We start from the raw sequence: 12,883 nt of genomic DNA on the forward strand, positions 1-12,883 counted from the left end.
AATATATTTATACTTCCGTTGAACATTTTTTGAATTCCTTTCTTATTTCCTCGCACATTGCATCGTTCAAGTTGTTCTAAAACAAACAAGTTTATTTACGCAATAGTGCCGTGTATCTGGTACACACCTTTAAGGCTTGGGAGTAGCATAACTCTGCTTGACTGAGCCTGTTTAGTTTCAAATTAATTATGGTCAAATATCCCCAATACTCGGGGCATCGGTTGTCCTTAAAATTTGCCTCCGAGAAGCACTCTTCCGCGCTTAATAAATCGTTGTCCTGAAAGTTAAATCAAATTACAATTTTGTTAGACAAATATTCCAATTTGTCCTTATAAATTGACCTTTTATAGAAACCATGTTGGCTACTACACCGATCGAAATAACTCGGAGAAAAATAAAAATAAAATTGTTACCTGGTCTTTTATAAGTGAAAATGGTAAAGGGGCTTATAATCAACGAAAAAAAAATGAATGTGTGAGCAGGGGCGGCGGAGGGTTGATTTGGGGAGTTGATAACTTGTGGAAAATTATATTGGGATTTCTGGCGAAAGTTGACGTCAAACAAAAAAGTATCCAATACAAAAGTTGTAGATCATGTAAAAATTTACAACCTTTGTAGAGGTCAGGTCACTTTTTAAGATAACCTCAAAATTTTCGAGAAAAATGCGAAAAACAGGTTTTTTCTGATTTTTCGTTTTTATTTCTCATTTCCGTAAAAATAATTTAATTTTGACGAAACTTGGTGAAAGTATGCCTTTCTGTGTCTTAAATAACCATAAATTTTTTTAGATAAAAAAATCAAGAAGTTTCCGAGATATTCATTTTTCTGGTCTGAAACACTTTTTCTTCACAGAAAAATTCTACTTAGAAAAATCATCGTACAGAGTTCTGCCGGTGATTATTTTTTTCGTTTTGACATATACTTTTTGGTGAAATAAAAAAATCTGTAATATCAGTTCAAAAACACATTTTATTTTTTTTGCATTTTTGAGCATGTTTTTCAACTGTGATTACAGATTTTTTTATTTCACCAAAAAGTATATGTCAAAACGAAAAAAATAATCACCGGCAGAACTCTGTACGATGATTTTTCTAAGTAGAATTTTTCTTTGAAGAAAAATTGTTTCAGACCAGAAAAAATGAATACCTTAGAAACTTATTTTTTTATCTAAAAAAAATTGTGGTTATTTAAGACGCAGAAAGGTGTCACCAAGTTTTGTTAAAATTCAATTATTTATGCGTAAATGAGAAATAAAAAACGAAAAATCAGGAAAAAAGCCGTTTTTCGCATTTTTCTCGGAAATTTTGAGGTTATCTTAAAAAGTGACTTCTAAAAAAGTTGTAGTTCTTTGCATAATCTACAACTTTTGTATTTGATACTTTTCTGTTTGACGTCAACTTTCGCCAGAAATCCCAATGATACAATTTTTCACAACGTTTCAACCCCCCCAAATCAACCCTCCACCAACCCTGCTCACGCATTAATTTTTTTAGGTTTATTATAAGCCCTTTTACCATTTCCACTTATAAAAGTCAAGATAACAATTTTTTTTCTTCAAGTGTAAATTTTTAATGTAATTATACAGGGTGTAACCTTGAAAGGGGGTCATATTTATACAACTTTTAGAAACACCTAGGTCCGTTTTCTCAAATTTCGTCCTGGAAATAATTTTATTACAAACGTCTTTTTGTCAGCCGATAAATTGCAACTAAAATAAATTATGCCAATGTAATTTACAGTTACAAAACTATTTTTGAATGCACTGTGTTTAGTTTGTGAATCTATGTCAATGACCCGTACAGTTGGCGAGATGTCCAGTGAAGGCGTAGACAAGAGTTTAAGTGCAGTTTAAAAAAACTAATTAGATTTAGACTATTTTAAAGAATATAAGACTGATTCCTCCTAACTTAAAGTTAAGATGTCGTGGACGAAGAACTTGAGCATTTTACTAAGTATTGGCAAATACCTGAAAATATAACAGCCCCGCTCTGTACCAAGTATAATGAGTGGGGCTGTGCTTGCAAGCCAACAAAATCAGTTTCCGTGCGTCCTGGCGATTCCCAGAATCGTCTAGTATTTGGGCGCAGTTGATATACACCATATGTATATCGTCCGGTCTATCGAGAGATTCTAAAACATGATAATAATCTTCTTGAGCTTCAGGTAGCCTGCTGAGAGCGTAGAGGCAGTGCCCGGACAATGACGAAACAGCGTAATCCTATAAAATTAATTAATCAGATGTATTTCAGTTGATTTAACATCTCCCAATAGTTTGTTAGAATTTAAAGTTGACTCAATTTTTTCTATTTCTCTTACTGGTCCACAATACGCCTTGGTAAGTTGAATGTGTTCCAATGCTTGTTCGTACAGTTCCTGATACAGACATACAGCCGATAGTAGATAATGGGTAATGCCGAAATGTCTTTGAACTTCTTGAACCAATGCCATTTCTACCCACTGTAACCACAAAATTGTAAAAATAATATTGGATAATTATTCATGATATAAAAAAAAAATTACTTCGTAAACTCTCATTTTTAATAGAAGAACTGCAGTGCGAAAAAACATCGTTTTAGGGCAAATTTTAGACGTCCAAAGTAAATCCTCCATTTCACTAAAATAATCGCTTGTCGTCCTTTCGTCGTCTAAATATTTTTTTACCATATCCATGGCCATGTCCATTCCTTCGTATATGTCGATTTTCTTATAAAATAGAAAGAGGGAAACCCAACCTAACGACAAGATGTGTTGCAATATTCAAATCAAAAACTATTAATTATACCATACCTTCCACCCATCGTGGTTGGTACACTAACAGATTTAAAAAACACGTTTCAGCTTCGTTCCGCTGTCCTTTGTCGGCCAACATGATGCCCAGAAGAAGAAGGCTGCAAGTATACAAAGATGTTTAAAAATGGAGAAAATGCTTCATGTATTAACCTGTATCGATGAGACCGTTGCTTCTCTAACGCTATTAACACACACTCGTATGCTCTGTCGGGCTGCTTAATTTCTAAGTTAAAAACTGCATAATCGAACCAGCTATCGGGATTCTGCAATTCGTTGTAGCAAATTATCTAAAAGCGGTACATGTGCTTAGAAAACTGACACTTCATATTAATTCTTTTATGTACTTACTTCTAAATAATATCTGTCGGCCAGCTCTCTTTTTCCTAACGCAGCCGCCTCTTTTGCGTAAAAATACAATTTATCCGCAGGCTTCGGTTTTGGAGTGACAACGGGTTGCAGTCCAGTACAAACGAGTCTGTTTAAGGTGTCATTCATTTCAGAAACTAGGTATACAAATACTTCGCCGATAAAATTCTGGTACAGGTGCGAATTTTTCTTGTCGGTTTCGTTGATATGGAATTTGGTCGTTATAACGACAGAGATTGCCTCCTTTATGGACGTCAAGTAGGTCTGGTATGCACCCACGCTTTCCAAGTATTTAATAAAGTCTTTTTCTGCAAAAAGTTGCCGTTCGAAACTTAAAAGTTTAAGGATATGTCGGTTTACCTGCAACAGTACTACTTTCTTTCTCTTTTAGGGAGGTATACTGTTTATATTTGTCGTATATGTCTTTTGTAATTTGGTTTAACACCGCTTTGTAATAGTCTTTACTAACGTGTTGGGTTAAAACGACTTTATGGGAGCTGTCCTTTTTGTCTTCCAGTAAACTCTGCAATCTATCCAATTTTTATTAGTGCTTTGAAAGCATAGAGTACTTTTTACTGATTCAAGTTTTAAAAAGCCTTTTTGGATATTGAAATGTTGACTTACTCATTCTCTAGGTCTTCCACGTCTCGCTTTTTAAAAATAGGTTGGGACAGTTCTATTTCTACGGTAATAAAAGTTGGTTTTCCATTTTCACTATATACGGGAGTACTCGGTTCTGGTTCTGGGACGGGTTCGGGTGGCAATGGTAAAAGCTAAAACCAAGAGGAAAATTAAATGACTTATTTTCTAAGTTGGCTTTTTGCTCACTTGCTGTAAATCTGATTTTGCCTGGGAGAGTCTTTTAGAGTCTTTCTTCGTAGATTTCGAGTACTTCGAAGCAGAAGATTTTTCCTTCTTCTTTGACTTTTCAGGTTTTTTATCGTTTTTGGGCACTTCAGGCTCTGGTACCACCACTTCTTCCGTAACTTCTGGTTCTCGCGGTTTTGGTACAAAATATGAATCGGTAATACCAGTTTCCTTAAGAGCCTCATGGAAATTGAATGTGGTTAATGGACTCGCTACTCGAATTTTTGATACTAAAATTAAATAAAATAAAAAAATTATATCCTGTTATTAAGTTTATCTTATTCTTTCTGAAATATTGTTGTTGTTCATCAGAATACCTCCTGGATAAAGCAGTGATGAGACATCTACAACTGTCATGAGGTGTAGATTTTGCAATTTTTTTCTTGCATCGGGTGGTTTCTTAGAATAATTAACAGACCATAAAGATGTACTAGATTTATCCCTACTTAATTCAACCTCGGTGTCCGAAGTCTTCGCACTTGATTTTAACTTCTTTATAAGAAAATTAAAAGTAAATTTTACATATAAGCGCTTGTAACTATTATACTTTACCTCTTTAGAACACACCAAAATCTCCAACAAAATTTTTCGATAGCTTTGAACTTGGTGCGAAAAGGCAGTCATTCCGTCTCTTAATAGGAGATTCCTTTTCAAAGTGTTAAAACTTACCAAAGGGTTACTTTCTTCTATGCAGCTATCGATGTTATCAATTCCAGTGGTATTTTTAATGGTATCTTCACTGACTCTAAACATACGATCTATTACAGCACATTTTGAAATACAGCACATAACTCAATGTTAAAAAAAAGGGCGTTTGGAGATTTCTTTTTTAAGACACAATAAACCGCGGCATGCGGCTTAGCCATATTTACAAAAACGCATTAAATAATTCAACAATATGAATTATGAACAAGGGAAATTTATAAGAATGTTTTTAAAATTTTTTTTGGAACCCACAATTCAAACGTGTCATTGTTTTTTTGGAAAATTACATTAGAGATTTGTATAAAAGATTATTTGGAGACACGAGGAAAATTAACACCCTGATCTCAAATATTAGGTTTTCAACGGTAGATGTTTATATGAAAAATATTGTGTTATAGCCTGCTACTACTGAATTATACATACTTGTATTTTGTTGTATTAGCATCGATACAAATTTTTTTAATACCGGGCCAGCTTTTCATGACGTTTTTGTGATATTTTGAGTGAAAAGAGGGATTTCCGAAGAGTATCGCTTCGCTAGACTAAAAATGAGAAAACTGTTGTGAAAAATTATTTCCTAAAGTTACAAAATTGTACAGAATTCTCCATAGGAAGCATGGCGCATATCTTATAATCCATATCTGGTTTCATAACTGACGGAATGTTGAAAAGAGACTCTACTGTAAAGTTAAGGATTGTAGTGTGGGGGAAACATATTTCTTTATCAATCGAAACAGTTACGGTGATTTTTGGACGAATTTTGTAAGTGATCATGCGCTCATCGTAAAATAACTCCACAGGATTTATCATCAAAGTTTCTGTGAAACTGGACTTTCCTAAAAGTTTAAGATTACTTAACGGTATTCATTTCTGTTCATTTTAAAATCACGTATTACCGTAAAATAAAGGCAAAAAGTCGATGACACACATTCCATATGTTGTAGGTTTCGCATCTAGGGACAGAGAATCAACGCTGGTCGACTCGCTTATTTTTTGCTTTTGCTTTTTTGAAGTGGCTTTAGGAGATTTTGTTGGCTTAGAGCTTTTATTAGCTGCACTCTTCTTCTCTTTTTTCTTTTCCATTTTCTTCATTCTAGCTACCGCCTTTGTTTCCGCTGCGTCGACGATATCGCGATCCACCGTATCTCCAGTCAATGCTTCATATATGCTAACGATACTTTCGAACGACTTGGCAGAACCGACATGCTTTGTATTCTCGCACAATTGCAGTTGTTCGTATAGTCCCGGATCGCAGGTCCCAGCAAATTGCAAAACGGTTACTGGAAAATTTCAGGAATTGACAATAAGATCCGTGCTGTAAATAATTCTTACACAGGGCAGGTGATGAAATTAGATGGTCGCTGTCTTTCTTGCAGTTTATATTTATTTTGAAAGTGAACGTTTCATTTATAGGTAAGGTTGGTTCGTCTGTTATCGGCAAGAGGGACGTTTCTCCCAAGTTTCGATCTAGGTACTTGCATCTGGTTTGAATGTCTGCAGTGGGATGCAGTGGAATCTGGAATTATTAATTGCGGAAACAATTGCTTTGTCGGGTTATTTTATATAAGCCACAAGATTTAATTTAAGCTTCTCATAAAACATCCGACAATCTGTTCAAAAAGTTAAAAATTCTGTTTTATGAAAAGTTTAAAGTCTTTTAGTAAAATCAGTTACTATATTCTGATAGTAGTCCAAAGTAATCGTAACCGTCCTCATATCTTTCTCTTTAACTTCGTTTTCGTCCTTGGTCTCATCCTTGTATTCTTGGATACTTTCCTCAGTTTTTCCTTCGCCATGTTCTTTTTTCATAACTTGATGGGACTCCTTCCGTCTAGTTTTTTCCATTCTCAGTAATTAAAATGTCCTGTCAGTTGTCACCGGTACAACAAACTAACTAGATATAGATAATGAACATAATCGGAGAGATCATGTCCTCTTTGTATTGCTCCACCGCTGCCTTGATTTAGACTGCGAACAATATACAGGGTGTTCGAACGGGCCATAACTCAACGATAGCTTCTTTGAATGAAAACAAACTGTTTTGAATTAAGTTAGCTTACAATTTTACTTCCTATTCTATTCATTAAACTTTTTTACGATTTAGCTAAACCTATCCTTACTCAGAAGTCGACATTTACTAAGAATGTAAGTCTTTAAATACTATTTGGTGGACTATATTCAGAGAACATATATCGATAGATGTTGACTTTTAAGTAAAAAAAGAAACAATGGTCACAAATTTTCAAAAAAAATTTAGAATCAGTTTACGATAACTTTAAATATTTGGCTTTCTTACCTTACAATACTTTCGTACTGTACCTATATTTTCGAGCGACTTCTAAAAAATAAATATCAACTCTACTAATAATTTTTTTTTCATTGAATTTGATGAACACTAGAATAGAAATAAATCACAATATACTTAAATTTTAAAAAATTTAAAAATTGTAGATACATATTTGATACAGTGTACCAAATTTTGCATCGAGAAATTTTTTAAGTGTCGTGATTTATTTCTATTCTTTTGTTCATCAAATTCAATAAAAAAAATTATTAGTTCTTTTTTTAAAGATAAAATAATTATGAGTGACCTTTAGAAATTAAAATATCGATTTGAAATTTTCAGAATCGAGATTTTTTTCAACATAGAAAATGAAAAAATAACGAGAAAAAAAATTTAAAAAAAAATTCAATATTGACGGAAATTTTTTAAAATTTTGAGTGATCTCTAAAAAATTTTTTTTGAGCTCATTTTTTGAGGGGGCTCTTAAAACATGATAAACTAACATTTTCACAAGAGACACGAAAAAAATATTCATTCTTTTGGGCCACCCTAATACTCGTACATACATTTTCGATGGAGAAAAGAAAATTGTAAAATATATATTTTTAAATATTCTTAAAAAACTCCTCATTTCTATTTATTTTAATATCATATGTATATATTGAAATTGTTGATGATTCTAATGTTTATTTTTTCTACTAAGATTGCCATTATCTCAAAAACTATTAATTTGACATGATTTCTCCTGAGGACCTTTTTTGTAGTGAATTAAATTTCTTATAAAATAGATCTTTAAACATTCACTATTTATCTATAAAAAACAGAAATATTGTGAAAAATATAAATTTTTCTACCAAAATTGCCATTATCTCAAAAACTATCAATTTGACATGATTTCTCCTAAGGACCTATTTTGTAGAGAATTGAATTTCCTATAAAATGGATATTTAAACAACCACTTTTTATCTATAAAAAAACAAATATTGTGAAAAATGTCAATTTTTCTACTAAAATTGCCATTATCTCAGAACTTATTAATTCGGCAGATATCTTCTAAGGACTTTTTTTTGTAGAGAAATAAATTTCCTTTAAAGGTAAGTACAAAAAAAAAATTTCTGTGACTAAACTTTGACGAAATTTGGCGAGCCTGATTTCAACCTAAATTTTTTTCCTTTCGCATACATTTTTTTTTATGCATAATGAACAATATATTTGGTATTAATAATAAAAAATCAAAAAAAGTGGACTTTCGGCCCACCCTAATGTACATAAAATTGAGTTGGGGAGAAGTCCAGTGACGGCGTAGACAAGAGTTTAAGTGCAGAGTAAAACACCTCATAAAGAAACAAAATTTTACTATTTATTTAAATCAATTTATTTTCATCCAAAGAATCTAGGTACCCTTGGAATAGTTAATAATAAAAATCCTCTAAAATTGAAATATTTATTAAAACAATATAAATCTACATCTACAGACTAGTACTTGGTCAAATCAATTTGTACTTATTTCAATTCACGGCTCAACAATAATAAGTATGTATTACAAGAAAAACACAATACATTCAAGAATATATAAAAAATAAAAAATATAGTCATATATAAACCTCTGCTTAAAGATATGTGCAAAATTTAATAGCACTTATTTTTAAAACTCTCGATCATCAATTAATGTCTATCTGAAAAGAAACCGAGATGCTTTATGATCGCTGTTTTAAAACAGTGTTTTTGTTGCAAATTGTTATCCTCCTAACATAATCAGGTATCAAAGAGCACCAAATTTTGGAATAAAAGCGTTTTCTCCACAAGGCAACTTAAAAAAATGTATTAAATCGAGACCTCTTCCCCTGACGTCCGCATAAAAATATAAAATATAATCTCATATCTTATAACCAGCCTTATGTACTTTTGCCGGTTGACTAGAATTTACGGTGCCATAATTAACGACTAATTCGTCAGAATCGTTTTGGTAAAAGCCCGGATTGGGCGCGCTGTGTGCCCCCCTCGGAGATACTAAACTTGAATACTCGTCGTCTCCTCTTGGAATGCTGTACATGCTCCTTCCCCTTATTCTTCTGCTGATAGAGCTACCTGTACGGTAAAGAGACATGCATAATTGTATTTGAAGAACAAAATTACAAGTAACTGGAAAATAACATTAATTTTATTGTAATTTTCTTTATACGCATATTATTAACGAAATTATTTTATCAGAATCATTTTCCATGGTTGAAATATAAACTTATTAATTTGACTTAAACGTTCGACGTAGAATGCTTCATTTTGGAGATAGATGGTATTTAAATTTAATCTAGGAATGTTCGATGTAGACCAATGAATATTATTTATTTAAAGTTAAAAATTCACCAAGTGACAGAGACACTAGCTTTCTAAATCTCAAAAAAACATTAATTATGCTCAAAATCGCCACATTGCATATTGATTTTTTATATCTGAGCCCCTATGGATTTTGTCAACTTAAAAGCTTAAACAAACAAATTAATCTAATCATTATCGGTAGAGATATACTAAATAAATAGATTCCTTCAATTCGTCCTGATTGTATAAATTCATAATATGACATAATGTACATTTTACATATTTTATATTTAAATAAAAAATAATGGAAACGATAAACAACTTTTTTTTAATAACACTTACTGACTATGCCCAAATGTTCGCGAATATCCGTGTGGACGTCAGATATGTCCCACATCGCTAAAAATGCCGCACAACAAGACTGGTTCTGCAAACCGGGTCTCACGTACGGCTCGTACGAAAAACTGTAGTGGTGGGCTATGGCGGCCAAACACATTTCGATGCATATTAGAAAATCCTAGAAGGGAAAAAGTTGTTAACCTGTAAGACGACTGCGACAATAAAAATACCTGCAATCTAGTGGATAAGCTCAGACCGTCATCGGGGCTATTGGGGCCTGGCACTATTATATTTAAGTAGACCAATAAATCGATTAGGACTCCTTGGCTAAAAGATATAGTTGCATGAAAGAAAAACGTCAAGCACAAAATGTGTTATTGCTGTAACAAATCTCATACTATAGTTTTTCAAGCCAGTTAAGAAACTGGTTACTTACAAAAAAGAGAAGAACACCACGGCTTTGATGCACAGGAACTTTGGTAGAGGCTTCATAGGCCTTAATTCCGCAAGGCTCGCTTTATAGAACATGACCAAGCAGTACATGGCAACAAATTGCGATACATTATTGACAGCCACCAGATAGGGAAATGCGACATTTGCTTTAAACTGTCCTTCGCCATACACATCAAATACTTTGCAAAGGCTAAAATATTGAAAAAAATGTATGATTTGGGAAATCAAGTGTGTGCAACGAATAAAGAGAAAAACACGATTCATTTATTTATTGGTTGCACCATATTGTTAAATCTTATAAAAATTATGTATTGATTCAGGAACAAGTTGAGACAAAATCAAATAAACTCGTAGCAAATAGCATCAAAGATAATTAAGAATAATCACTAATATTTATCATAAATAAAAATAAATATGTACTTACAACGAAATGGCTGTCGTTAAGGGTCTCACTACAGTATACTGCAATATTCCATGTTTACAAATGTGTACAAATTCCCTAAAATAAATGTGCAAGTTAAAATTACCTTCAGAATACAACCTAACATTTAATAATATTTTAATAGTAGGTACCAAGTAACAATTTTTCTTGAACGAATGTCCGAATCTCTAACTTTGTTAATAATACGATTTCTCAATTAATAATTAACATTCTTACCTGCCCATTTCCCAATCTGGTAGACAACACAGCGGAAATATATGTTTCACTTGTGGTTTCAGTTCTAAACTTGCTTCAAGATCCATTTCCATGTTCAGATAGTTTAAAAGAAATTTCATAAAATTGTATATAACATAAGCTTCATAGCATTCTCTCAAGCTATCCACATAAACAGATTCTTTCGGATATATCAGACCAACCCACTAAAAGAAAAGGCATAACTATCAAATTAATAAGCGTTATGTGCAATGCAAGAGTTGTAAATTCATCGCACACAAATCCTTTGTTTTACTCACTGCATTTATTGCATAAATTGGCACCATCCATAGTATCCTAAAAAACAAACTAATTAACAAGTATTTTATTTTAAAATAAATGAACGTACCGTATAATATGTTTCTGCAACTTTGGTTGGGTGTAATGGATAACATGTAATATTATCTCCCATAATGACAAAGGAATGGCAACCCAAACAAAAATTCCACCTATTAAAATTTCCTGGTCGTGTTTATTAAAACCGTCTTCCAAAGATTTTACGAGAAATAAAGGTACAAATACTAAAGCAGCTAGAGCATATAGAAAAATAAATAATGGTCTAATCCATAACCTCCATCTAGATAAACATTCCATACATTTCGCTAAACACATTTTTATCAAATCACATAATTTAAATCACTTTTTTTATAAACTAACCACTGATACGCTTTCTCTAATTGTAAATTAAATTATTAAACAGCGACAGTACTCATCTGGTTTCAGTTGTCAACAAATTACGTCACAAAACAAATAATCTACGTTTCGTCTTCTTCTCTCTGTAGTTATTGAACTACTGAATACAAAAAATAAAGGCTTATTTACACCATTGCAACGAGTAGAAAAATTCTGGCAATGAATTTTATACAATTTCCTTACCAGTAGTTTCTATTTATTTGTGATTCTTGATAAAAACAAACTGTTACTAATTCAAAATTATTTAATAAATAAATAGGTTAACAATCGTTTGGATTCTATGAATCAAAATAAATAACGGTTAATAGAAAAATAAATATAATCAATAATAGCACACATACACACACAGCTTGCTCGTTGTAACCATCATAAACTTATATCTAGAAATCGCTTAATATTTCATTTTCATCTTTGCGGTTAATAGGATCTCCTTTTAACAGCGACACGATCATACTGAAAAAGAATATCAATAAATGAGAAGAGAGACATTATTTCTGTTAAAATTTACGTACCAGTATAAATAAATAAAGAAAAATATGAGATAATACCCTAGGTTAACCATACAATCCCTCATATGCCTTTTCAACTGGCCTCGGTTATGAATTTCTGTAGGATCATAAACTCCAAGATTTCCCCTGGGTACTGAGATCACTTCATAAGCCATCCATCCAGCCATGGGCAAATTTACAAACATTAGGATCCAATGTCCATGAATTAGCAACAGAAAACTCAAAAATATGTGAGCTATAATTTTTGGCAAGACCCATTGGTTCAATCGTGAGCAACATTGTTGTGCATTTAAATAATCACATTCTAAGTCAGAGAGAGTTATTATCTACATTATTTGTTAAGGTCAACGTTTTAGTCTAGAAACGGCTTCTCAATAATAGATGTTACATTTACTACAACGAAAGTACGACACTAAAAGGATACAAAATATACCAATAAAAATAATATAGCTCCTGTGTCTGCTAGGGATATAGCAAATAGTAGAGAGTCCTCCAAGATCATCCTTACTAAGCTGTAGAGCTTAGTAAACAAGCCACTAATACCGCTGTTCTAAGTGCATAAACAAAACACGAAAAATTCTTATCTGCATCAGTCCTGTACAATAATTTTCAATTTATTAATTATAATTATATAAAATCATGACAAATACACGTTTTAATTGTATTTTAAATACAAATTCAATCGAGATGTGATTGTGGTGTTTGAGTATAATAATTTGACATATCAAAATAAGTAAGAAATAAAGGTGAGCTCAAATAACTTAAAGGTTAGGTTCGGAACCAAGACTTATGTATGCAATGCGTTCCTTTCAATAGTAATAAAGCTCATGGGCTTGAAAATACGAGCGGTTATTGGCTCTTTACACA

The 12,883-nt window shown here is 32.4% G+C and overlaps 3 protein-coding genes across 3 annotated transcripts; all 3 read right to left on the reverse strand.

The window, feature by feature from the left end:
- Positions 1–16: 16 nt before the first annotated feature.
- LOC111691931 (cilia- and flagella-associated protein 70-like) lies at positions 17–6,573 on the reverse strand (the record flags this gene model as incomplete). The annotated part of the gene is made up of 15 exons (XM_023455467.1): positions 6,403–6,573; positions 6,061–6,244; positions 5,625–6,008; positions 5,316–5,564; positions 3,985–4,253; positions 3,781–3,929; positions 3,517–3,686; positions 3,139–3,464; positions 2,941–3,077; positions 2,788–2,888; positions 2,521–2,732; positions 2,317–2,457; positions 1,967–2,218; positions 128–277; positions 17–76 (listed from the first exon to the last, which is right to left on the reverse strand). Coding segments are annotated over exons 1-15 (2,955 nt in total), but the record flags the coding sequence as incomplete, so codon positions are not given.
- A 1,869-nt stretch (positions 6,574–8,442) lies between these two features.
- On the reverse strand, positions 8,443–11,544 carry LOC108911990 (transmembrane protein 184C). Its single transcript, XM_018717086.1, has 8 exons — positions 11,164–11,544; positions 11,075–11,111; positions 10,779–10,981; positions 10,545–10,619; positions 10,104–10,310; positions 9,898–9,994; positions 9,671–9,845; positions 8,443–9,100 (listed from the first exon to the last, which is right to left on the reverse strand). The coding sequence occupies exons 1-8, from the start codon at positions 11,424–11,426 to the stop codon at positions 8,889–8,891; spliced, it is 1,269 nt and encodes a 422-aa protein (XP_018572602.1). The 5' UTR covers positions 11,427–11,544; the 3' UTR covers positions 8,443–8,888.
- A 203-nt stretch (positions 11,545–11,747) lies between these two features.
- On the reverse strand, positions 11,748–12,728 carry LOC108911999 (protein cornichon homolog 4). Its single transcript, XM_018717096.1, has 3 exons — positions 12,441–12,728; positions 12,020–12,342; positions 11,748–11,960 (listed from the first exon to the last, which is right to left on the reverse strand). The coding sequence occupies exons 1-3, from the start codon at positions 12,516–12,518 to the stop codon at positions 11,888–11,890; spliced, it is 474 nt and encodes a 157-aa protein (XP_018572612.1). The 5' UTR covers positions 12,519–12,728; the 3' UTR covers positions 11,748–11,887.
- Positions 12,729–12,883: the final 155 nt, after the last annotated feature.

Source organism: Anoplophora glabripennis, unplaced genomic scaffold (genome assembly GCF_000390285.2).
Source record: "Anoplophora glabripennis isolate ALB-LARVAE unplaced genomic scaffold, Agla_2.0 scaffold88, whole genome shotgun sequence".
NCBI lineage: Eukaryota > Metazoa > Arthropoda > Insecta > Coleoptera > Cerambycidae > Anoplophora > Anoplophora glabripennis.